The sequence below is a fragment of the Dipodomys spectabilis genome, unplaced genomic scaffold (genome assembly GCF_019054845.1).
Source record: "Dipodomys spectabilis isolate Male_0828 unplaced genomic scaffold, ASM1905484v1 ptg000002l, whole genome shotgun sequence".
NCBI classification, from domain to species: domain Eukaryota; kingdom Metazoa; phylum Chordata; class Mammalia; order Rodentia; family Heteromyidae; genus Dipodomys; species Dipodomys spectabilis.
The window spans coordinates 43,847,384-43,872,607 of NW_024870679.1; the positions used below are offsets into that span (position 1 = coordinate 43,847,384).

Here is a 25,224-nt window from a genome sequence, read left to right on the forward strand (position 1 = left end):
AGACACTACCCTTTTTCTTCATCTCTTAACTCTAGAAAATTAGGGCTAACATTTTTCCAAACTGAATGCTAGTCCAGAAAACTGTTAATCCTAATTTAAGGACTTATTATTAGAAAGTCCTTATGATAAAAGCAGAAAAGCTAACTAGAAAGTTCAGACTACCTTGGAAAGTATACAGGCAAATGAAAGGGACAAAACTAATACAACAGCCCTGGTCCCTAGGCCCTCTATCTAAGTTTTTCCTTCACTGAATTGTGGTCACCATCGTATGAATCTTTTGGATATAAAAAGGTCATGTTGGTGTTGGTTTTCGCTGTTTTCTGTATTTTTTTTTCTTTTGGGGGTCGGTTGTAGGGCTTGAAATCTGGGCCTGGGAGCTGTCCCTGAGCTCTTCAGCTCAAGGCTAGCACTCTACCATTTGAGCTACAGTGCCACTTCCAGTTTTCTGGTGGCTAAATGGAGATAAGAATCTCATGGACTTTCCTGTCTGGGTTGGCTTTGAACTGTGATCCTCAGATCTCAGCCTCTCAAAGTAGCTAGGATTACGGGCTCCTAGCTTTGCAATTATTTGTAATGCCACGTTTTCCTTCTCTTCGTCCTCATCCTCCAATTATTTCTATCTCAAAGAGGTATCAACCCAGGAAACTGTTAGGGAAAAATGTCAATAGCTTCATGGAGTAAGTGAGACTTCACTTAAATATTTCATGAGCCAATGCTGGAAATACCATAGAACTGAGTGGCCAACCTACAAAATAATACTAGGAAAGGAAAAAGATGTCCAGACCCATATAGTTGAAAGAACTGGAGTCTCTTCATAATCTTAATGCATTGATTATGAAGAAAGGAGATCACTGGTTCCAATCTTCAGTACCAGAAACCTCTCAAAACAATCTGAGCAGAGATTCTGTTATTCTTGATGCTGTTAGCTTTCCAAGTATTTGAAGATGCTTTGCTTTGATCTTGAAGTGCTATCATCTGTTTTGAGGCGTTTAGGAGAAGGAGATGGCATTAATGATGGACCCCTTCTCCTCACCTAGAAAGCAAAGAGGGAGATTCATACAGGTACTAACCTTCAATTAGTAAGTAAGCAATTCATAGTTAAAATTATGATTGGTTAACAATACAAACAACAACAACAACAACAAAAATCCCAGAATTTTTATTCTTGTCTTGTTTTGCTTTTTTATTATTATGTTTTTAATGCTGGTCCTAGGACTTGAACTCAGGCACTGGGCTCTGTCCCTGACTTTCTTTTTGCTCAAGGCTAGTGCTCTACTACTTGAGCCACAGCTCCACTTCTGGTTTTGGTATTTTTAGTTGGAGACAGAAGTCTCCATAGACTTTTCTACCTCAGATCTTAGCCTCCTGAGTAGCTAGAATTACAGGTGTGCCTGGCTCTCTGATTGTTCTTTTTAACTAAAATAAATAAATTCTGCTTTGTGGAGGTACCACATTATTTATTAAATTTCCTACCTGAGACTTAGATGGTTCCTTTGCCACCTCAGCCTTCACAGGAGAAACTGTATGAAAAACAAAGTTTCTTGAATTTCGGGGAGCACTGGGATTGAGGTCGGAGAGGGCAGCTAGTTTTTGAAGCACAGCTTTGGGCTGGTTTAGCAGTGAGCCTGTTTTTGGCTGAAGAAAGAAGAATCATTAGTATTAAATCCCAAGTGCCAAGCAAGGAATAAAAAGTTGGTCCTTCCGTCTTCCTTTGGGTATTGAGGGGACACATTGCCACACTATTCAAGTAGAAAAGAAATAGCAGGCTTCTTTGATACCTACTTCCATTTTCTGAGGCCACTGCCCTCTTCTAATGACAGAGGTTGACCTGGGCCTTATTCTTGACCATAAAGTCAGACTAACATGGTCAACTAACCTGATGAGCATGTCCTGGTCTGATGGCTTCAAAAGGATTACTGGGAAGAGACTTTGATTCCTGAATAACCACAGGCCGACTGGCTGGAAAGAAAAGACAGGAGGCTGTTCTGGTCAAATCTGGGTAGAACTGATTTTTACATTTAAACAGCTAAGAAACCCTGGGATAAAATCAATAACTAAAGACACAAGAATTTTTTTATAATGGCCTCTTTGCAACTATAGTGGCTTTAAGATTATCAAGAAGAGACTAGTTCTTTCTACTATATGGATCTGGACATATTTTTCCTTTCCTAGTATTATTTCCTAGGTTGGCTACTAATCTCAGTTCTGTGATGTTTTCAACATTGGCTTATAGACTACTCACTTCTTCCATTAAATTTTTTTTTTTTTCTGTCATAGGCCTGAATTCAGGGCCTGGGCTATCCATGAACTCTTTTGTTCAAATACAGCACGCTATCACTTTCAGCCACAGCTCCACTCCTGGTTTTCTGGTAGTTTATTAGAGATGAGAGTCTCAGACTTTCCTGCCCAGCTGGCTTTTTTTTTTTTTAATTTTTTATTATGAAAATACCGTACAGAGGCCGGGCGCTGGTGGCTCACGCCTGTAATCCTAGCTACTCAGGAGGCTGAGATCTGAGGATCGCGGTTCAAAGCCAGCCCGGGCAGGAGAGACCGTGAGACTCCTATCTCCAATAAACCACCAGAAAACCGGAAGTGGCGCTGTAGCTCAAGTGGTAGAGCACTCGCCTTGAGCTGAAGAGCTGAGGGACAGCGCCCAGGCCCAGAGTTCAAGCCCCACGACCGACAAAAAAAAAAAAAAAGAAAAGAAAATACCATACAGAGTTACAATTACATGGGCAGCCCAGCTGGCTTTGAACCCCAATCCTCAGATCTCAGCCTCCTGAGTAGCTAGGTTTACAGGCATGAGCCAACAGTACCTGGCTCCACTAAAACATTTATTTTTTCCTAAGCAAAGATACAACTATGTTGAACTTAATCATTAACAAGAATAGTTTAAGAGTGTGCAGTAGTGATCAAGAAATCCATTTCTGGAGATAGGTATACCTGGGCTCAAATCCCAGCTCTATATAGTTCTGGCCAGAATTCACTACTATTGAGTTTGAATAGCAAGCAAAACAAGCTACACTATACAACCACTTGCTTAATAGTTTAAGATCTAAATTCACCATCTCTACTCACCTCTATGGGGCCTCTTTAAGACAATATTAGACAAAGCTTATGCTGAAACAGCCCCTAAAGTTAGTCGTTCCAAGGCTCCAACACTAATAACCTGAACAGCTAGACTCTGAGAAGAAACAAGAACTCACCATGGGGGGGTGGTGCGGAGGGAGGATGGGATGGGAAGGGGAAACAAAGGAGAAGGCTACAATGCTTGATAAGAAATGTACTCCTTATCTTGCCCATGTAATTATTATCCCTCTGTACAGTATTTTAACAATTAAAAAAAAAAAAAAAAAAAAAAGAACTCACCATTCTTTTGCAGTGCTTTGGCTGTGACTTTCTTGGCTAGCATCATAAATTGACTATCTTCCCCAATTTCTTCTTCTTCTTCAACTGTAATTTTCCCCTGTTGGGCCTGAAAATAAAAATCATAGAGCATCAACTGAAAACTTTACCTTCTGTAAAAATTTACCTTTTGTAAATTGTTAACATAACCTGGGTGGTGAAGTTGGTTATGGGGATATTGTCTGTTTGGTTTTTTACAACCTTTGCTCGTTGTAAGGAAAAAAAAAAAAAGATTTTGAACAAACACTAAAAGAAGTGTCCATGGTAATCTCAATGCAAAAAGCAAAACACAATTATTAAAAGGATTAGTAGTAATATTATGCTTAGGATTTTGAAACTCTTCTTATAAGATAGTTGACTGGCACCTCTCATCTTCATAACTGGGGTCAGAATAGGCAATTCTCTGAAACTTTCTACCTGGTCCCGAAGCCACTGCTCTCTTTCAATTCTCTCTTTCCTCCATCTGGCTTCTGTCTCATCAAGCTGTTCTTCAATCTGGTCATCATCAGAGTCTCTGTGGAACAAGTCCATCTGAGAAGCATCATCTAAAGTAAAGAAAGATAAGGGTTTTGGCATTCTATAGTCTCATAGGAGAGGGTGATCAGACATAAAATATACTATTATAATTTACTATACATTGACATTCCCATCCTATTCCCACCCACTATCAGAAAACAATGGTTATAGTGAAGTCCTCCACAGTGCTTGTTTTCTTTTTGACTGCCATTTATCATCTTTTTTTTTTTTTTTTGGGGGGGGGGGGGCAGTCATGGGGCCTGAACTCTGGGCCTGGGCGCTGTCCCTCAGCAATTCAGCTCAGGGCTAGCACCCTACCACTTGAGCCACAGTGCCACTTCTGGCTTTTTCTGCTTATGTGGTGCTGAGGAATTAAACCCTCATGCATGCAAGGCAAGCACTCTACCACGGAGCCACCTTCCCAGTCTCCATTTATCATCTTAAATTGGACAAATATGTATAATGGAACCATTTGTTTCTGAAAGCAGTAATCAAGATACCTATGTTTTTCCATCGAAATTTCCTCATTCTCCCAGGACCATCGCTGTGTAGATCCCCATCAGCAAGGTACCTCTCTTGATATAAACGTAGTTGACGTTTATCATCATCCAACATGGTTTTCCTACAAGAGAAATAAAGTGCTCAAAACCAGGACCATTGTGGCAGGATAGCCCTGGCTTAAGAAACACCATATTACTTAGATGGACTTGTTAGGATACAAACATGTGTATTTTCTTGATTTGGCTTTGCAGTTCCTCGTCAGAAGGAAGTACTTCATCATTTATATCCTCTTCATACTCATCAATCTCTTGTCCATCATACTCATCTTCACTTCCCACATCACTTCCTGATACCTCTGCCTCATCCTCCAGGTATTTCTTCAATCTCCTAGAAAACAATTTTGAAGAATAGAAAATAAGATAATGGATACAATGAGAAAAAACAATGTTAAGATACCTATAATAATGATAAGATAGCTGGGCACCAGTAGCTCATGTCTGTAATCCTAGCTACTCAGGAAGCTGAGATCTAGAAAATTGTGGCTCAAAACCAGCTCAGGCAGAAAAGTTGGTGAGACAGATCTTATCTCCAATTAACCGGCAAAATGCAGAGCTAGAGACCTGACTTTTTAGCCGTCAAAGAATGGATTTATAAAAAGACCTACATTTGCCTTTTCAACCTCTCAGATTGTTTAAGGAGCTCTTCTTCATCATCATCTTCATGGTCTTCCAATGCCGTATCTTCATTACCAGAGTCACTGTGTTCATCCTATAAAACCATAGTATCATACCCAGAGTTAAGTAGAATAAAATATGCCCTTAATTCAAACAGCAATTGTTTTTGTTGTTGTTTTTGTGAGATCCTGACTCAAACTCAGTTCCTGATGCTTTTGCTCATTTGGCTGGCACCAAGCCAGGGGTTGAGCCACAACTCCAACCCCTCAAATAGCATTGATTGATTGATTGTGGGTCATAGGGCTTGAACTATAGGCTTGGACGTTGTCCCTCAGCTCTTCAGCTCAAGGCGAGCACTCTACCACTTGAGCCACAGCACCATTTCCAGTTTTCTAGTGGTTTATGGGAGATAAGAGTCTCAGGGACTTTCCTGCTGGGGGCTGGCTTTGAACCTTGATCCTCAGATCACAGCCTCCTTAGTATCTAGGATTACAGGCATGAGCCACCGGCACCTGGCTTCAAATAGCATTTATAAGAGGCTAATACTCCCTTGTCTTAGTCATTAATAGCCTTTGTTTTTTCCTGTTTTTATTTTTTGCTTTTTTGAGACAGAGTCTCATTAGAGACCAGGCTACATTCAAATTTTCAAGCCTCCTCCCTCAGCCTTCTGAGAACTGAGATTACGATTTATAAACATCTGCCTACATGTTCCATTATAGAATATTACTTATCAAATGCCAAACTTAGAATTCCTAAGAATTCAAACAAAGAGCCTGAGAGTAGTAACACACAGAGTTCAATTACTTTCTCTTCATACTCACCTCGTCACTACCAAACTCACTATCATTTGGAACTAGCCGAAAGTCTCCAACTTCCTCCTCTTCACCTTCTTCCTCTCTAAAATACAAATCAATGAACCAATAAATAAGTTGTTGAAAGTATCTGGCTAATTTAAAAACTTAAAAGTACTTTATTAATATCAATAAACTCTTTAAGAAATAAAAGATAAAGATATCTTGCCTACTTAAATTTTTTTTTTTTTTTGTCGGCCATGGGGCTTGAACTCCAGGCTTGGGCACTGTCCGTGGGCACTTCAGCTCAAGACTAGCACTCTACCACTTGAGCCACACTGTCATTTTCAGTTTTCTTAAGGTTAATTGGAGATAAGAGTGTCACGGACTTTCCTGCCCAGGCTGGCTTTGAACCGTGACCCTCTGATTTCATTCAGCCTCCTGAGTAGCTAGGATTACAGGTTTGATCACTGGCACCCAGCAAAAATTTGTTTTAACTGTGGTGCAAAACATCACATAAAATTTACCATAGTAGGGGCTGGGAAGGTGGCTCAATGGTAGAGCGCTTGCCTTGCATGCATGAGGCCCTGGGTTCGATTCCTCAGCACCACATAAGCAGAAAAAAAAAAGCCGGAAGTAGCGCTGTGGCTCAAGTGGTAGAGTGCTAGCCTTGAGCTGAAGAGCTGAGGGACAGCGCCCAGGCCCAGAGTTCAGGCCCACGACCGGACCCCAAAAAAAAAAAATTTACCATAATACCTAGTTCAGTATAAATTTACACTGTTGTATAAGTAACTTCTAAAACTCTCTCCATCTTGTAAACTGAAAGTCCATACCCACCAAATCACCACCCCCTCCTTTTCCTTCTCCTCCTTTTTTCTTGCTAGTACAGGGATAAACTCAGGCCAGAGTATTAGTTAGGTTGAAACTCTACCGCTTGAGCCACATCCCTAGCTCTTTTTGCTTAAGCCAGCATGGACCTCAATTCTATTTATGTTTCGCAGGGAAACAAATTGACAGGCCATACTGTATTCAGCTTTCTATTGGTGGAAATTAGGTCTCTCAAAGTTTTTGCCTTGGCTGTCCTTGAACTCCAATCTTCCTGATCTCAGCCTCCCAAGTAGCTAAGATTACAGGCATGAGCCCTCATGTCTGGCTATATTCTACTTTTGATGCGTATGAATTTGACAATTCAAAATACCATATAAAGGGGACTCATATAATATTTGTCTCTTTGTGACTGGCTTCATATTCTCATAATAATATCCTCAAGGTTCATCCATATTGTGATATGTGGCAGGATTTCCTTCCTCTAGGTCTAAGTGATTGATGTGGCACACATCTGAAATTCTAGCACTCAAGAGGGTGAGGCAGGAGGCTCTTGTATGAGGGTAGCAAGAGTATGTCTCACCAAAAAAAAAAAGAATGCCCTTTCTTGAAAAGTTAACTTTGCCATTGTTCATGTATTTGTTAGCAGACTGTTGGGTTTCTTCCACAATTTGGTTATTGTAAGGAATGCTTTGAATATGAGTATACAAATTGTCTGGGTCTTTATTGACACTTACTTTGAGTTTGTACTAAAATATGAAGTTGTTGGATTGCTGGATCAGATGGTAATTTTAAAAATACCCTAGATGATTTATTTTTTCATCTATTATGCCACAAATCCATAGGAAATTGGTTCCAGTGGTTCAGGCTCTTTTCCATTGATTGTCACAAAGTGTGACCAAAAAAAAAAAAGGGGGTGGTGGTAGTGATTCTATGTTAAATTTCGGGAACTCTCACACTGTTTTCTACTTTTTTTCCCCCTTTCTTTTGGTCCTTTGTGGGGCCTGAACTCTGGGCTTGGGCGCGATCCCTGCACTCTTCAGCTCAAGGCAAGTGCTCTACAGCTTGAGCCACAGCACCACTTCCAGTTTTCGAGTGGTTTATTGGAGATAAGAGTCTCACTTGGACTTTCCTGCTCGGGCTGGCTTTAAACCGTGATCCTCAGATCTCAGCCTCCAGAGTAGCTAGGATTACAGGCATGAGCCACCAGCGCCTGGCTTGTTTTCTACTTTTTTTTTTTTGTGGGTCCGGTCGTGGGGCCTGAACTCTGGTCCCTCAGCTCTTCAGCTCAAGGCTAGCGCTCTACCACTTAAGCCACACCGCCACTTCCAGCTTTTTTCTTTTTGCTTATGTGGTGCTGAGGAATCGAACCCAGGGCCTCATGCATGCAAAGCAAGCACTCTACCACTGAGCCACCTTCCCAGCCCTTGTTTTCTACTTTTTATTCTAACTATACATAAGGTTTCTAATTTCTCCACACCTTCACCAACGTTTATTTTTACTTTTTAAAAATTTACTTGTCTTATTTTATCTTTTTCAGAGCTGAATACCAAACTTACCAAAGGGTGCTCTTCCACTGAGCTAAATCCCCAACCCTGTTATTTATTTTTATCATGGTCCTCCTGATTTGAGGCAGTATATCATTGTGGTTCTGATCTGCATTTTCATCATGATTAGTGATAATAAGCACTGCTTAAGACACAGAACCACTTCCAGTTTCCTAGTGGTTAATTGGAGATGAGTCTCATGGACTTTTCTGCCTGGGCTGGCTTTGAACCGTCATCCTCAGATCTCAGCCTCCTCAGTAGCTAGGATTACTGGTGTGAGCCACCGGGACCTGGCTTATGTGTTTATTTCTTGCCCCCACCTTTTGTCATTTGTGGGGTTTGAACTCAGGGTCTGGGTGCTGTCACCTGACCTTTTGTGCTCAAGGCTAATGCTCTACCACTTTAAGCTACTGCATTACTTCTGGTTTTCTGGTGATTCAATGGAGATAAGAGTCTCACAGACTTTCCTGTCCAGGCTGACTTTGAACCTCGATCCTGAAATCTTAGCCTCCTGAGTAGCTAGGATTACAGGTGTGAGCCACTGGTGCCCAGCCTTCTTGCCCCCTTATTAAAAAGCTATTCTTAGCTGGGTGCTGGTGGCTTACACCTGTAATCTTAGCTACTTAGGAGGTTGATATCTGAGGATCACAGTACAGAGCCCAGCCTGGGCAGGAGCATCAATGAAACTCTTATCTCCAAGTAACCACCGGAAAACTGGAAGTGGCACTGGGTGTTAGCAGAGTGGCAGAGTGTTAGCCTTGAGCTGAAGAGCTGAGGGAGCTGAGGGACAGCGCCCAGGCCCAGAGTTCAAGCCCCACAACGAGAGCGGGGGGGGGGGGGGGGGGGGGGAGGGAACGGAAAGGAAAGGAAAAGAAACGAAGAAGGAAGGAAGGAAGGGAGGAAGGGCAAAGCTATTCTTCACTAAAGTATTATTTTTTTACTATATAAATATGAGAATCAAATACTTTCTGCCAAGTCTCTGACAAGATGTTAACCTTCAAGATGACCAGTCATTGTTTCACTCACAAAACCTAATACTAAAAGATTAGGTTCTCAAGTTCTCATCAATCTCTAAGACTCACCTGTCTGTTGGGAAAGAACCTGAGCAAAGAGCAAGTGCTTCTTCCATTGGATCACTAATGCTATTCTCCTTCTCCTGCTTAGTCAGTTCTGATGAAGCCATAGGGGAGGTATCTATATCAACAAGCAAAAGATTCATCACTGAGGAATAACAACTTTATTCTATCTTCCCAGCCACCAAAAGATACTCAGGTTAATAGCATTTTACAGTAAACTTGCCAAAAAGCTCTCCACCTATTCATTCAACAAATCCTTATTTACTAGGGAGATGGGAGTGAATTAAGATCCTAATTCTCTCACAGAACTCATATTCTAGAAGGTATGTGTGTGCTGTGTGTGTGTGTGTGTGTTGGGGGAGCAGGAAGAAGGGGAGAAGATTGGTAGAAAAATAAGTTAACATTTATGTGAAATTTGTTATATACAGACACTGTTCTAAACTTTGTACATAGATTAACGATAAATGATATATCATTTTGACAAAGCTAAAGCCTTGGTAAGTTGACATTTTACCATTCCAAGAACATTAGAGTTCTAAAAGTCAGAAGCTAAGTGGTGAATTCTATCAACATGCAAGATTCCATCACTGTCTGGTTTTCTGTTAACTTTTCACCCAAGAGGACATAGGCTTCCTTCTCAAGGATGATGACTTATAATTTGGCTATGGTAAACCAGTTACCTTGAGAAGTGAATTTTCCTGAGCAAAGATTCAAAAGTTCCTCCATGTTCTCTTTCTTATCACTTTTTGTGGGCTGACATTTTTCAGTCTGAGATGTAAACTTCCCAGAACACAAATCCAACAGTTCATCCATGTTCGCATCCATGGCATTCTCATCCATACTGGCCAATGGCAACTGAGGCTTCAAAGCTTGGTACTGATTCCTGTGGTTTCTAACATTTAAGAATCTAAAAGTATAATGAATAGTGTTAAGAATTGCTACAGGAAAAATGCAAAGTAAAAAAAGAAAAGAAAATGCAAAATAGTAGGTAAAAAAACTCTAAATTCATTTCTAACACCAGAGTTAGAAGCTGAATCTAAACCAGACCACTGAAGGTTTGAACCTTACCCTCATACTAACCTAAAAAGGGAGAAAAGAGTCTGTGGGGGCTGGGAAGGTGGCTCAGTGGTAGAGCGCTTGCCTTGTATGCCTGAGACCCTGGGTTCGATTCCTCAGCACCACGTAAGCAAAAAGAAAAAAAGCTGGAAGTGGTGCTGTGGCTCAAGTGGTAGAGCGCTAGCCTTGAACTGAAGAGCTGAGGGACGCCCAGGCCCAGAGTTCAGGCCCCATGACCAGACCCAAAAAAAAAAAAAAAAGAGTCTGGCCAGGCGCTGGTGGCTCACGCCTGTAATCCTAGCTATTCAGGAGGCTGAGATCTGAGGATCGCGGTTCAAAGCCAGCCCGGGCAGGAAAGACCGTGAGACTCCTATCTCCAATAAACCACCAGAAAACCGGAAGTGGCGCTGTAGCTCAAGTGGTAGAGTGCTCGCCTTGAGCTGAAGAGCTGAGGGACAGCGCTCAGGCCCAGAGTTCAAGCCCCACGACCGACAAAAAAAAAAAAAAAAAGAGTCTGTGGAAGATTAAGGTGGCATTCAAAAGGTAAAGTGTAAAGGATAATCACTGGCTTCCAATGATACTAGAGCAGACTGTAGTGTCCTATAATGTGCCAGCAGTGTGTGACTTGTAAAATCTTACAATCATAGCATAGGAAAATGCACATAGAAAAATTCTATGCCCTTTTAATACAAGATGCATGTATTTCATGAATTTTCTTTTCTTTCTTGTGTCTCTTTTTTGGGGGATTCGGGGAAAGATACTAAGGACTCTTAAGAAGTACTCTACCCGCTAGCCTAAGATTTATATATTTCAAATAAGAGATCAAAGAATACAAATGTTAATAAGGGTTATTTACATTTTATTTTCTGGAGAGACTTTGTTCAAACTTATAGGATACAGTATTAATGGTCTGTACAATTTCTCTTTCTCAGAAGAGAAAGCACAGATGGAGTGACAGAAGCACAATTTATTTTTAAACAAAAATTAAACAGTACTCAGCACCATTCCCACCCACAGAAACACAAAACTACCTACCCATCTGCATCCAACAGTTGGCTCTGAGTGTCATCTTCTAAACAGAACTGGAAGTCTTCTGCTCCTAGGAAAAGTGTCTTGGGCTCTGGGGAGGCGTTATACAGATCCTGGGAATCCTCTATGGGAAGTGAAGGCTCAGACAGCTTCCCTGAACTCTGGCACCAAAACAAAAACAAACAATAACAAAACGTTTTGCAGATGTCATTCAGTGTCATGACAACAACAGAAGTTGCTATTTGCAATAATTCATTTGTTCTCAGGCAACAGTAATTGAGGACAATGAATAGCCAAGAGAGGCCTAAAGAAAAATACCTCCAAGAAAGTAAGAATGCTAGATGAAGCTTGTTTTTAATACACAAAGGCAATGGATTTTTAAAGCTGAACATACACATAAGCTCAGCATTAAGGTGGTAGGTGTTAGTTGCCTGGGACATACTTTATTTAGCAACGTGGGAAGCAAAAGGAGGAGGAGATTAGAAAAATTTACCACCTTACCTTAGAAGCTGAGCTGACCAAACTGGTTCGAAATAACCCAGGGGAAGGGGATCTGAACCCTCCTACTGTCGGGTAAAAACTGGTCCCTCGGCCAGTTTGTCTGTTGCAAGGCTGATAGGATGGAATTGTGGAGCCAATCAGCTCAAAGCTGCTATTGTGGCTGCTTTCTTTTGTTAGCAATGAACACGAATCATCTTCATCTAAACAAAGAGAAGTACCTTTTAAGTGTATGATTATAGAAATTAAATGGATTTGTTTAGGGAGAAGAGCTGAGGATGAAACTATCAGGTAAAAACAAGCAAACTCTTCAAGTTATGGGTTTCAAATCATTAAGTTAAAGGTAAGTTGCCTTCAATTTACTATAACATTCCATAGTCAGGGTTTATTACTTTGAACTAAGCAACATTTGAAAGTTCTTTTCCCCCTGCCTAGCTATCCCTCGTTTTTTCATTATCTAGTCAATTATATACCTTCCTTTATCTATAGAATATTCATGTCTCATTCAATTAACAAATCAACACACAATAAAGTACACTGTAAATGAAATACTTCTAAGTTTAAAAAAAAAATGGGCCAAGAAAAATACTTTAATTCATAAGTCCCTCTCAGAAGGAGTCAAAATTACAAAATAGATTACAGAAATGGGATTATAGCCCTTGTATATCGAAGTTGGAGGAATAAAGAAAAAATAAGCTCTACACAAGAACTACTACTTACACAATTTGCTAGGCTGTTTTCCTAAGCTTTCATTTGTTTCTGATTTTTCTTCAGCAGGAAAGTAACTATAAAATAAGAAGGTAAGTTGCTTTAGTATCTGTTCCTACTTCTTACTAGAAGAGAAGAAATCCAAGGTAATTTTATACTTCCTTAGGGAGAATTACTTACCCCATCTTGGAAGAGTTGTCCTTAAACAGAAGTAAGGTAGAATCTGATGAGAGAGGCTTGGGAACAGAGAGATCAACTGACTGGCCAATTTCACTATTGCCATCATTATTTTCTTTATCCATTTCTTTCTCATCTTTAGTTTCTATGTCTTCACTTCCAAGAAGGAATTCTGCACTCTTTACCGATCATGCAATCCAAAAATAAAATTAAAAAAATACAAGTTAAAAAGTTTAAAAGCAGGGGCTGGGAAGGTAGCTCAGCGGTAGAGCGCTTGCCTTGCAAGCATGAGGTCCTGGGTTCGATTCCTCAGTACCACATAAACAGAAAAAGCCGGAAGTGGCGCTGTGGCTCCAGTGGTAGAGCGCTAGCCTTGAGCTAAAGAGCTGAGGGACAGCGCCCAGACCCAGAGTTCAGGCCCCATGACTGGCAAAAAAAAAAAAAAAAGTTTAAAAGCAAATTGATGTTTAGCTGAATTACAGCAGCTTGGTTACACCTTAATCTGAAAAGATAAATGTGAAGAAAGAATCTGACCATTAAAATAAAAAAAATTTTCCCTGATGCTTGGGAGCATAACTTAAATAGTAGAGCAGCTGTCTAACAAGTACAAGACTGTGTTCAAACTCTAGTACTGCAAACAAAACAAAACAAAAAACCAAAAAAAAAAACCGTTTCCTCCAATACTTTCAGAGCCCTTTATACTCATTTTATCTGGTACTCTACCTAAATTGCTACAAGATTATGAAGGAAAACTGGGTTTTTATTTTATTGAGGCCATAAGGGTTGTAGTATAACTATTTTTTTTTTTTGGGGTCCGGTCGTGAGGCCTGAACTCTGGGCCTGGGCGCTGTCCCTCAGCTCTTCAGCTCAAGGCTAGCGCTCTACCACTTGAGCCACAGCGCCACTTCCGGTTTTTTGCTTGTTTTGCTTATGTGGTGCTGAGGAATTGAACCCAGGGCCTCTGGCTTGCAAGGCAAGCACTCTACCACTGAGCCACCTTCCCAGCCCCTGTAGTATAACTATTAATTTCAAATCAACATAGAATATGATATGCTGCCCAGCTCAGCCACTTCTTTTTCTTTTACCTAAGCCTAAATGCTAACCTAATCTTTCAAGTGATCCTAGTACATAAAAACAAGAAAGCTTTCTTTCTTTTTTTTTTTTTTTGTCAGTCATGGGGCCTGAACTCTGGACCTGGGCACTGTCCCTCAGCCTTTCAGCTCAAGGTTAGCACTCTACCACTTGAGCCACAGTGCTTCTTCCAGCTTTTTCTGTTTATGTGGTGCTGAGGAATCAAACCCAGGGCCTCATGCATACAAGACAAGCACTCTACCACTGAGCCACCTTCCCAGCCCCAAGAAAACTTTTACCTAATCACCTAACAGTCATATGCTCACTTGTCTTCTTTGGGCAGAAACAACTCTGCACAAAGGCAACAGGCCCTTCTATAGATACCTTCCTTAACAAAGAATGAGACTGATTTAGCAAGGATTTGCTTGCCCAAGAATTTGTTACAGATCTCAAACTATCCAAAATTAAGATAAAAAAAAAAAATCTAAATAGGGAAAACTAAATAAGGATAAAGCCACTTTAATTATTAGTATTATATTAAAATATGTAAATTAACAGGAAGAAACTGAGGATCCAGCTCTGTGAACTGCAAATGTTCAACAGTGTTGACAATAAATATCAATTTCCCTGGTAGCTGGGAGATAACTCAAGTAGTAAAGCACCTTCATTAGTTGCTCTAACCACTAAGCATTAGGCACAAACAAGATAGCTATCTTCATTATCCTCTTAAAATCTCATACATTTGAACATGCTTATACTTTTTTTGGGGGGGGGGCGGGGGGGGTCCAGTTGTGGGGCCTGAACTCTGGGCCTGGGCCCTGTCCCTCTGCTCTTCTGCTCAAGGCTAGCGCTCTACCACTTGAGCCACAGCGCCACTTCCGGCTTTTTTCCTTTTGCTTATGTGGTGCTAAAGAATGGAACCCAGGGCCTCAGGCATGCAAGACAAGCACTCTACCACTGAGCCACTTTGCCAGCCCTTTTTTTTTTTTGTCCATTGTGGGCTTGAACTCAGGGCCTGGATGCTATCCCTGAATTCTTTCTCAAGGCTTTAGTGCTCTACCATCTCGAGTAACAGCTCCACTTCCAGTTTTTTAGTGGTTAATTGGAGATAGGAGTATCACCGGGACTTTTTGGCCCAGACTGGCTTTGAACTGTGATCCTCAGATCTCAGTCTCATAAATAGAAGGATTGCAGACATGAGCCACCAGGGCCCAGCTATGCTTATATTCTTATTTAAAACCAATTTTCTCTCTTACACGTGACCAAGTAACAAGATTAGATAATGGTCAGAAACCTCTTGATTGCCTTCTTCCTCCTCCTCTTCTGGTTCTTCTTTCTCTTCCTCTTCCTCAAGTTCCTCGTCTTTTTCTACTTCTTCTCCATCTTCTTCAGACTCATCTGTCATCTCCTCTTCTTCTTCCTCCTCTTCAAACCCATCTTCATTGTCTAATTTAAATAATGCTTGGCGCTTTTGACGTTCCTCACACCTTCGGAGTTTCATTGCCTCTTGCAGTTTAGCTTTTAACATCTGCAGCTTTTCACCTGAGCAGAAATATGTTGACATGATGTTTAAAAAAATGACTGACTACATATTATTAGAATCATACAGTATATACTTTAGACACCTCTAAAAATATTCTTTAAGCAGAGATGGAAGCAATTCTCAAAACTGTTTTCTGATTTTACAATAATTAATAATAAGTATAATTTTTTTAATTTAATTTAATTTGTGAACATACTGTACAGAGGGGTTACAATTACATGGGCAGGATAATGCGTACATTTCTTACCAAGCATTGCAGCCTCCTCCTTTGGTTTACCCTTCACATCTCTTCCCAGTCTCCCCCCTCCCCCCTCCCCCCCAATCCCAATCCTTCTCCATCCCCCCCCTCCCCCCACCCACCGACGTTAAGTATAATTTTTTTTTTGTCAGTTGTGGGGCCTGAACTCTGGGACTGAGCGTTGTCCCTCACAGCCCTTCAGCTCAAGACTAGCACTCTACCACTTGAGCCACAGCGCCACTTCCAGCCTTTTCTGCTTATGTGGTACTGAGGAATCAAACCCAGGGCCTCATGCATGCAAGGCAAGCACTCTACCCTTGAACCACCTTCCCAGCCCCAATATGTATAACTTTACATAAAGAATATAAAATATAAAATATATATCTATACAATAATTATTGTACAATGTTAGTTGTACAATATACAAATAATATAGAATATTATTTTAAAATGTTCTTGCTATAGCCCAAAAGGAAAATCAAAGACTTTAGGAATCCCGGGCGCTGGTGGCTCACACCTGTAATCCTAGCTACTCAGGAGGCTGAGATCTGAGGATCGCAGTTCAAAGCCAGCCCGGGCAGAAGAGACCGAGAAACTCCTATCTCCAATAAACCACCAGAAAATCGGAAGTGGCGCTGTAGCTCAAGTGGTAGAGCGCTTGCTTTGAGCTGAAGAGCTGAGGGCCAGCGCCCAGGCCCACGAGTGACAAAAAAAAAAAAAAAAAGACTTTAGGAAGTCTTTTTTTGGGGGGGGATGGGGGTCCGATTGTGGGGCCTGAACTCTGGGCCTGGGCACTGTCTCTCAGCTCTTCAGTGGTAGCTAGCGCTTCAAGTGGTAGGCTAGCGCTCTACCACTTGAGCCACAGCGCCACTTCCGGCTTTATTCTTTTTGATTATGTGGTGCTGAGGAATTGAACCCAGGGCCTCATGCATGCAAGGCAAGCGCTCTACCACTGAGCCAGCTTCCCAGCCCTTTAGGAAGTCTTTAACTCCCATTTCCTGAATGGGGAATAAGAAATGCTTCCTTTTTCTCCCTCCTTTAACCTGTTACAATAAAATAAATTCTTGGGGCTGGGAAGGTGGCTCAGTGGTTAGAGGGCTTGCCTTGCATGCATGAGGCCCTGGGTTCGATTCCTAAGCACCAAATAAGCAAGAAAAAAAAAGCCGGAAGTGGCGCTGTGGCTCAAGTAGAGGGCTAGCCTTGAGCTGAAGGGCTGAGGGACAGCGCCCAGGCCCAGGGTTCAGGCCCCACAACCGGACCCCCCCCCCCCCAATAAAATAAAATAAATTCTTGCTAAAACTTAAAAAAAAAAAGGTTTTTGTTATTTTTAACATATGGCCATTATTATGAATTGAAGCATAAAAGAGAACTTCTGAATAAGACATTAGTGGCTCATGCCTGTAAAATCTAGCTACTCAGGAGGCTGAGATTGTGGTTCAAAAGCCAGCACAGGCAAGAAAGTTCATGAGACTCTTCTCTCCAATAAACCTCCACCAAAAAGCCAGAAGTGGAGCTGTGGCTCAAATGATAGAGAGCTAGACTTGAGCATAAGAACAGTGCCGAGTCCCTGAGTTCAAGCCCCACAACTGAAAAAAAAAAAAAAAAAAAACACTGATAAATTTATTTTTGTTAAAGAGAAAGAAACCTTTCAAGAATAAAATTGGTAAACAATATGAACCAGTAATTTATAGAAAAATGCTCATATATTATTAATGAATCATAATTATGTTTACTGGGCTGGGAATGTGGCTTAGTGGTAGAGTGCTTGCCTAGCATGCATGAGGCCCTAGGTTTGATTCCTCAGTACCACATACACAGAAAAAGCCAGGAGTGGCATCACTCAAGTGGTAGAGTACTAGCCAAAAGCAGCTCAGGGACAGCCCAAAGTTCAAGACCCAGGCTGGCAAAATATACAAAATATAATATTTCAAGTAAAAATAAGGTATTATTTTTTACATTGGCTTGGCAAATATTAGATTTTACACTACCCACTATTAATAGGAGAAAACAGGAATTCTTATAAACTGATTCTGAATACAAATTGGTATAACCACTTTAAAGGACAAATAGGTGATATACATCAAAGTTTGACTCAATAATTCCACTAGCAAGAATTCTGTATCCAGCTACATCAATATCTATGTGGTACTAGGAAACAACATTGGATGCAACCACCCAAAACTGGAACAAGATATCTATCAAAAGGACTATATTTAAACAACTCATGTTGAATATACTCAATAGAGTATGATGTTGATGTTTTAAAAAGTTTTGAAAAGGGCTGGGAAGGTGGTTCAGTGGTAGAGTACTTGCCTTGCATGTATGAGGCCCCTGATTTGATTCCTCAGCACCACATAAGCAGAAAAAGCTGGAAGTGGGCGCTATTGCTCAAATGGTAGAGTGCTAACCTTGAGCTGTAGAGCTGAGGGACAGTGCCCAGGCCCAGAGTTCAGGCCCCATGACTGACAAAAAAAAAGCTTTGAAAACAATAATGAGCAGGACACTGGTGGCTCTTACCTGTAATCCTAGTTATTCAGGATGTTGAGAGCTGAGGATCATAGTTCAAACCCAGTTTCGGTAGCAAAGTCTATGAGATTCATCTCCAATTAACTACTAAAAAGCTAGAGGTGAAGTTGTGGCTCAACTGGTAGAGTGCTAGCCTTGAGGACAAAAGCTCAGTGACCTCACTCAGGCTCTGAGTTTAAGCCCATGACTGGCACAAACAAACAACAAGCAAGCAATGTGTATCTAAGTCCCACCACTTAGCAGCTGTGTAAACTCAAACAGCTGGCTCAACTGCTCTTCATATGGGTTTCCCTGAGTATAAAATAAGGACACTAATTTACAAGATTAGCCAGATGTAAGATCTCATTTTAATTAATAAGATGGGTGTGTACCTATGATTCCAATCATGTAAAAAGTTACCAATAGAAGAATAACAGCCTGAGACTGACTCTAGGCAAGAGCTAAAACCTGAAAAATACTAAAGCTGGGAGCATGGCTCAAATGGCAGACCACATGCCTACCAAGGTCAAACTCTAGTAGTATCACCAAGGGAGGAAAAAAAGATTCTGTAACTTTTTAATATAGTCTTCAATAACCAGAAAAATAAATACCTGGTTTTGTGTGGCTAACTCCATCCAGCTTCTCAGCTGCCAAAGTCACAGGTACCATACCTGCCTTTAGCTCTTCCTTTCCATCAGTGCCCACGTCCTTCACTATGATATTCACATTCACTGTCTGACCAGCCCTGGGTTTGGCTGCTGGATTAGCATGCTTCCAGAAACGCTGCTTCAAAGCTTCCAGTTCTAAAACCAAATGCCAACCAATTTATCAGTTTGCAAAACACAGTTAAGAATTGTAACTAAGTTTGCAAAACACAGTTAAGAATTGTAACTAAGTTTCCTAGTACAGAGAAACAAAACAGAACTCTTTATTTCTAATATATTATCAAATTCATATAATTTAACCCAAACTAATTATTTGCGACCATTCTTCAACATATTTCAAACATCAGACTTTCTTTATTTTGGTGCTGAACCTGGGCCTTTAACTCAGGGCCTGGGCATTTTTGCTTCAGGCTAGCAAGCATTCTACCACTTGAGCTACACCTCCAGTTCCAAAAATCAGACTTTTTCCAGGCGCCAGTGGCTAATGCACGAAATCCTAACTAGCTACTCAAGAGACTGAGATCTGAGGATCACAGTTCAAAACCAGCCTGGGCAGGAAAGTCCATGAGACTCTTAGCTCCAGTTAACCTCCAGAAAACTAGAAGTAGACCTATGGTTCAAAGTGGTAGAGTGCTAATCTTTTTTTTTTTAATCGGCTGTGGGCTTGAACTCTGGGCCTGGGAGCTGTCCCTCAGCTCTTCAGCTCAAGGCTAGTGCTCTACCACTTGAGCCACAGTGCCACTTCTGGTTTCCTGGTGGTTAATTGGAGATAAGAGTCTCACCGAATTTCCTGCCCAGGCTGGCTTTAAACCATGATCCTCAGATTTCAGCCTTCTGAGTAGCTAGGATTACAGATGTGCCTGGCTAGAGTGCTAATCTTGAGCAAGAAAAGTTCAGAGATAGTGCCAAGGCCCTGAGTTTAAATTCCAGGACTAACAACAACCAATAAAAAAGGAAGGAAAAAAGGCTACTTTGGGGGCTGGGAAGGTGGCTCAGTGGTAGAGTGCTTGCCTTGCATGCATGAGGCCCTGGGTTCCATTCCTCAGCACCACATAAGCAGAAAAAGCTGGAAGTGGCGTTTTGGCTCAAGTGGTAGGGCGCTAGTCTTGAGCTAAAGAGCTGAGGGACAGTGCTCAGGCCAAGTTCAGGCCCCATGACCGACCAAAAAAAAAAAAGCTACTTTGGATTAAGGGAAAATACCTCTGGATATTGTCATGTAGCCTTTTCTCTTCTATGATAAAAGACCTAAGATCTCTAAGTTGGGTTAATTTTTTAAAATGCACTCATATTATACTTTAGTAGCTTTGGAACTAGTACCCATGTTTTTATTTGTTCCTAGAAGATCTTAGCTGAAAAAGAACTGAAAGGAAATCCTTTTTTTTTTTTTTAAGGTTGGTTGTGGGCTTGAACTCTGGGCCTGGGTGCTATCCCTCAGCTCTTCAGCTCAAGGTGAGTGCTCTACTACTTGAGCCAGTGCCACTTCCAGTTTTCTGAGTGGTTTATTGGAGATAAGAGTCTTACTGACTTTTTCTTCCCCAGGCTGGCTTTGAACCACAATCTTCAGATCTCAGCCTCCCAAGTAGCTAGGATTACAGGGGTGAGCCACCGGCACCCAGCTGAAAGGAAATCTTTATGTCCAGAGTCTCTAACATTATTAGCAGCAAATCCAAACTCCAAAGAACAGCATGTTTGCATAACAAATGAAAAAATAAAGAGAGAAGCTTTAAGTATGTCTTCTATTTGTGGTGGTTCAGTCAAGTTAGAAGCTACAAGTGGTAGCAGTGGAAAGGGAATAGCATAAAGAAATGGTTGAGTTGGAAGATTACAAGGGACCTAGAATAACAGTGAATAAGAGTGTCTTCATTCCATAACTAGCTAAAGAAAAGATCCCCAAAATTCTATCCTCAAAATCCATAGGAACAACTAGGTTCTCTTCTCTTTATTGCATACACTCAACTGTCACTTCCTTTCCCTCAATCAGTCTTTTCCTAACATTCTCTTCTCCAAATGAGAAATCTCTGCACTATATCAAGTCTCTACCAATAGCTTGGGTTTATAACAAACAGTAAAACACTACCAAAAAAAATCACCTCAGGAAGATTCCCCACAATTTAGAGGATTACCTCTGTTGGTTTCAGGTTCATCAAGTATCACAAAGGAGTCTTCATCGGCACCCAGCCGAGGTTTAATGGAAACATCTATTCCCAGTTGTTTAAGTCTATCAAGAGTGAACTTTCTCACTTTTTCAGGTGGCACAACTACTGATGATTCAGTTTTCTTCAGGGATTCTTCCACTTTCTCATCTACTTCTGTATTTTTCAGTCTGTCTTCTCCCTCCATGGCATGACCTAACAGAAGCCCTCCAGTTTGATGCTCCTCACTGGCCTCTTTCCTGGGGATGCTGGATTCTTCTTGCAATACTGACTTGACTCCAGGTGAAAGGCTATCAGCACAATACTTTTGATTCGCCTGAATTTCCAGCTCTTCCTTTCTTACCAGATTCTCACTGCCAGCCTCATTTGATCCAGTAGCTATCTGAAGTCCCGGTGAAACCACAGGAAGTATATTAATTTCCGTTTCACATTCTGTACCAGTAGTCTGCTCAGAATTTTTGCTATGGTGGTGACCATTCATCTCAGTTGTATTTGCAGTGCTTATGTTTTCTTTGAAATGGTTTGACTGATATTTAGATGATCTAGAGAAAGGGAAGTGAACTAGAGTTGAAAAGTATCCAAAATGTGAAACATTCTTATCCCTTACCACCTAATGAATCAGTACAATAAGTTTTTAAGGGAGTAAGCAATCTGAATGTTTTATGCCAGACGTGCGCTACAAAACTGAATGCTCAAATTAGTAAATTTTGAGAAAGCATTTTAATGTCATGTATTTGATTGATTTTAAAGGGTTGCATTGTAGCATGAAGAACACATTTAAATAAAATGAAATTCTAAATAAAAAAAAAAAAACAACAAAAAAACTGAATGCTCATGAAGATTATAATCACATGGAAAGAAAGTTCTTACTTCAGTAGTGCCATGGCATTTCCCTGGCAAGTAGGCCGGGGTTTACGTTTGAAGAAATCATGAATGGTTTTATTTTCAGGAATATGATATGGAAGATTAAGTGCAGATTCTAAAAAAACAAACAAAACAAATAAATACACATACTGTATATTCTGAAATGACATTTCATTTTCAGTTAACTAGATAATATAAGCAAGCTCGTACCAGTAAGAAACCAGTCCTGCCATTAGAAAGCATAAGAGCTAAGTACAAAAGAGCTTTCAGAGGAAGAGCACTGTGTGTGTGTGTGTGTGTGTGTGTGTGTGTGTCTCTATCTCCTAGGGCTTGTGTGTGTGTGTGTGTGTGTATGTGTGTGTGTCTCTATCTCCTAGGGCTTGTGTGTGTGTGTGTGTGTGTGTGTGTGGGGGGGGGTGTATGTGTGTGTGTGTGCGTCTCTCTCTCCTAGGGCTTAAACTCAGGACCTGGGCCCTATCTATAAGCTTTTTTGCTCAAGGCTAGTGACAGCTCAATGTCTGGCTTTTTGGCAGTTAATTAGACATTAAGTTAGCCTACCCAGGGTGGCTTCAAACTGTGATCCTCAGACTTTAGTTAGATTCCTGAGTAGCTAGGATTACAGGCATGAGCCACTGGCACCCAAGGCACCCAACTAAAAGTAGCTTTTAAATCTTTCTGTAAAATCAAAATAATCCAGAAGTTTTAAAAAAAACATAGATTCGTGGATCCCATTTCAAATCTACTGAACCTGAATTTTTGTGGGTCTAAAATTCAATATATGGGGCTGGGAAGGTGGCTCAGTGGTAGAGCGCTTGCCTTGCATGCATGAGGCCCTGGGTTCAATTCCTCAGCACCACATAATCAAAAAGAAAAAAGCCGGGAGTGGCGCTGGGGCTCAAGTGGTAGAGCGCTAGCCTTAAGCTGAAGAGCTGAGGGACAGCGCCCAGACCCAGAGTTCAGGCCCCACGACTGGACCCAAAAAAAAATAAAAAATAAAATAAAATAAAATTCTATATATTTGAAACTTCCTAAAAGCATCCTGATGTAATCAATCCACCAGCATTTTTTTTTTTTAAGTTTCCTCTTGCCAGTGCTGGTGGCTGGTGTATCCTTGCTACTCAGGAGACTGAGATCTAAGGATCACGGTTCAAAGCTAGCCTGGGCAGAAAAGTCCCTGTGAGACTCTGATCTCCAATTAACCACCAGAAAGCCAGAAGTACAGCTGTGGCTCAAAGTGGCAGAGATCTCACCTTGAGCCAAAAGAGCTCAAGGCCTGGGACAGTGCCCAGGCCCTGAGTTCAAGCCCCATTACTGACATAAATAAATAAATAAATAAATAAATAAATTTCCTTTTACCTCTCATAGAACTCTGGCAATTTGTTTATATTAATGCTCCAAGAGCTTAGGAACAATGATTATTTACCGAGATCAATTTAAAATTCCTTATTACTATCTGAGCTTATATTAGGGGTATCAGAACACCAAAAACGTCAACATCCAAGTTCAGCTTACTAAAAAATATTGTGATTCACCTCAAAGTTTACTGTACTGATGTGCATTACCTCGGATAAGACGTTGAGTCTCACTATGCAGGTTTTTTAATGCTTCCTTACTTAATTTGGCTGCCTTTCTTTCCTTAAAGAAAATAAAGAGTAAAATTTATTAATATTAATACAGAAAGATAGATATTCATCCCTCAAAAGCTGGTTTTCTCCAAGAAAAGAAAACTTAAGCACTACTTAACAAAATATAAGCTTAAGGATCTCATTTATTTACAACTCTCAGAAAATGAATTCAGCAGGCATTGGTAGATCACACCTGTAATCCTAGCAACTCAGGAGGCTAAGATCTGAAGATCATGGTTCAAAGCCAGCCTGGGCAGGAAAGTCCATGAGACTCTTATCTGCAATTAACCACCAGAAAACTGGAAGTAGCACTGTGGCTCAAGTGGTAGAGCGCTCTTGCTTTGAGCTGAAGAGCTCAAGGACAGCTCCCAGGCCTAGAGTTCAAGCTCCACGACCAACAAAAAAGGAAAAAAAGAAAATGAATTCAATACAGATGAAGTTTGTGTTCCTACTATGTACAAAATAATATAGGTATGTTAAGTAGCAGGTAAACAGGATGAACAAATATATTTATTTCTTAAAAACCCAGTCTCCTGTGAAAAGAGATCAATGTAAATACTGGATTGGGCTCTACCTTACCTTCCTCACAGTGCCTTTGGATAACTCATTTTCTTCTTCAAAGGTCCCACTATCCACAGATGGTTTCTTTTTCTAAAAGAGATTACAAATTGATTGTTAAGAAAAAAAACTAGGGCTGGGAAGGTGGCTCAGTGGTAGAGTGCTTGCCTTGCATGCCTGAGGCCCTGGGTTCAATTCCTCAGCACCACATAAGCAAAAAAAGAAAAAAAAGCCGGAAGTAGTGCTGTGGCTCAAGTGGTAGAGTGCTAGCCTTGAGCTGAAGAGCTGAGGGACAGCGCCCAGGCCCAGAGTTCAGGCCCCACAACCGGACCCAAAAATAAATAAATAAATAAATAATAAACTTAAATAAAAGTAGGCTTCTTAGAACATCAAACTATCTTACTAATAAATTGGACATTGTCAATTACTAATTGAAATTTTTAGATACCCATCATACTATCTGACACTTAGGGAAAAAATTAAGATGGAATTTCAAATAGAATTTGGACTCTCATTTCTTGTTTCTGATTATGTATTTCTCTAAGGAGGGACAATGATTTCTAGGACCCCTCCATTCTTTTTTTTTTTTTTATTGTAAAGATACTATACAGAGGGTTACAGTTACATGAGTGAGGTAATGAGTACACTTCCTATTGAACATTGTTACCGCCTCCATTGTTTTCCCCCTACCATCCCTTCCCTCCCTACCTTCGCCGAAGTTCTTTTTTTTTTTTTTTTTTTTTGATTGTGATTAAGTGATTACATAATTTCCCGAATTTCACAGTATTGTGGAATAATCATGCTCATTTAAAGTCACAAGTTCATTCTAACTTTCCTGGAGCAAATTTTCTATCAGTCTATAACATGTAATGGTGCTCACATGTTATACACCATACATGTGATCAGCAGCATGGGGATATTTAGTAGTGGTTCGACCAGATGAATGGGAGTTCTTTGTTTCTTAAGTCCTGTTAGTTTTGTCGTATCATCTAACATTTTGGATTTAGCATCCACTTATCAGGGAGACCATGTACCGTTTGTCTCTTCGCTCTTGGCTTACCTCCCTCAACATGATTCCTTCTAGCTCCATCCATTCCCCTGCAAATGCCATTATTTTGTCATTTCTAATGGCTGCATAATATTCCATTGTGTATAGATACCACAATTTTTGGATCCATTCATCTGTGGTGGGGCACCTG

General features: G+C 40.7%; 1 protein-coding gene across 1 annotated transcript in view; it reads right to left on the reverse strand.

The window, feature by feature from the left end:
* Positions 1 to 481: 481 nt before the first annotated feature.
* Clspn (claspin) overlaps positions 482 to 25,224 on the reverse strand; it is a 36,966-nt gene continuing 12,223 nt past the window's right edge. The window contains exons 5-25 of the mRNA XM_042684665.1: positions 24,047 to 24,118; positions 23,405 to 23,477; positions 21,849 to 21,957; positions 20,949 to 21,520; positions 18,772 to 18,963; positions 15,169 to 15,416; positions 12,807 to 12,982; positions 12,639 to 12,703; positions 11,922 to 12,121; positions 11,427 to 11,581; positions 10,016 to 10,242; positions 9,342 to 9,453; positions 5,918 to 5,993; positions 5,087 to 5,190; positions 4,645 to 4,809; positions 4,422 to 4,543; positions 3,823 to 3,950; positions 3,370 to 3,475; positions 1,877 to 1,959; positions 1,474 to 1,635; positions 482 to 1,033 (exon numbers count right to left, since the gene is read on the reverse strand). Coding sequence (XP_042540599.1) covers positions 923 to 1,033; positions 1,474 to 1,635; positions 1,877 to 1,959; positions 3,370 to 3,475; positions 3,823 to 3,950; positions 4,422 to 4,543; positions 4,645 to 4,809; positions 5,087 to 5,190; positions 5,918 to 5,993; positions 9,342 to 9,453; positions 10,016 to 10,242; positions 11,427 to 11,581; positions 11,922 to 12,121; positions 12,639 to 12,703; positions 12,807 to 12,982; positions 15,169 to 15,416; positions 18,772 to 18,963; positions 20,949 to 21,520; positions 21,849 to 21,957; positions 23,405 to 23,477; positions 24,047 to 24,118 — 3,258 coding nt within the window. The 3' untranslated portion in view covers positions 482 to 922. The remainder of the gene's footprint in view (positions 1,034 to 1,473; positions 1,636 to 1,876; positions 1,960 to 3,369; positions 3,476 to 3,822; positions 3,951 to 4,421; positions 4,544 to 4,644; positions 4,810 to 5,086; positions 5,191 to 5,917; positions 5,994 to 9,341; positions 9,454 to 10,015; positions 10,243 to 11,426; positions 11,582 to 11,921; positions 12,122 to 12,638; positions 12,704 to 12,806; positions 12,983 to 15,168; positions 15,417 to 18,771; positions 18,964 to 20,948; positions 21,521 to 21,848; positions 21,958 to 23,404; positions 23,478 to 24,046; positions 24,119 to 25,224) is intronic.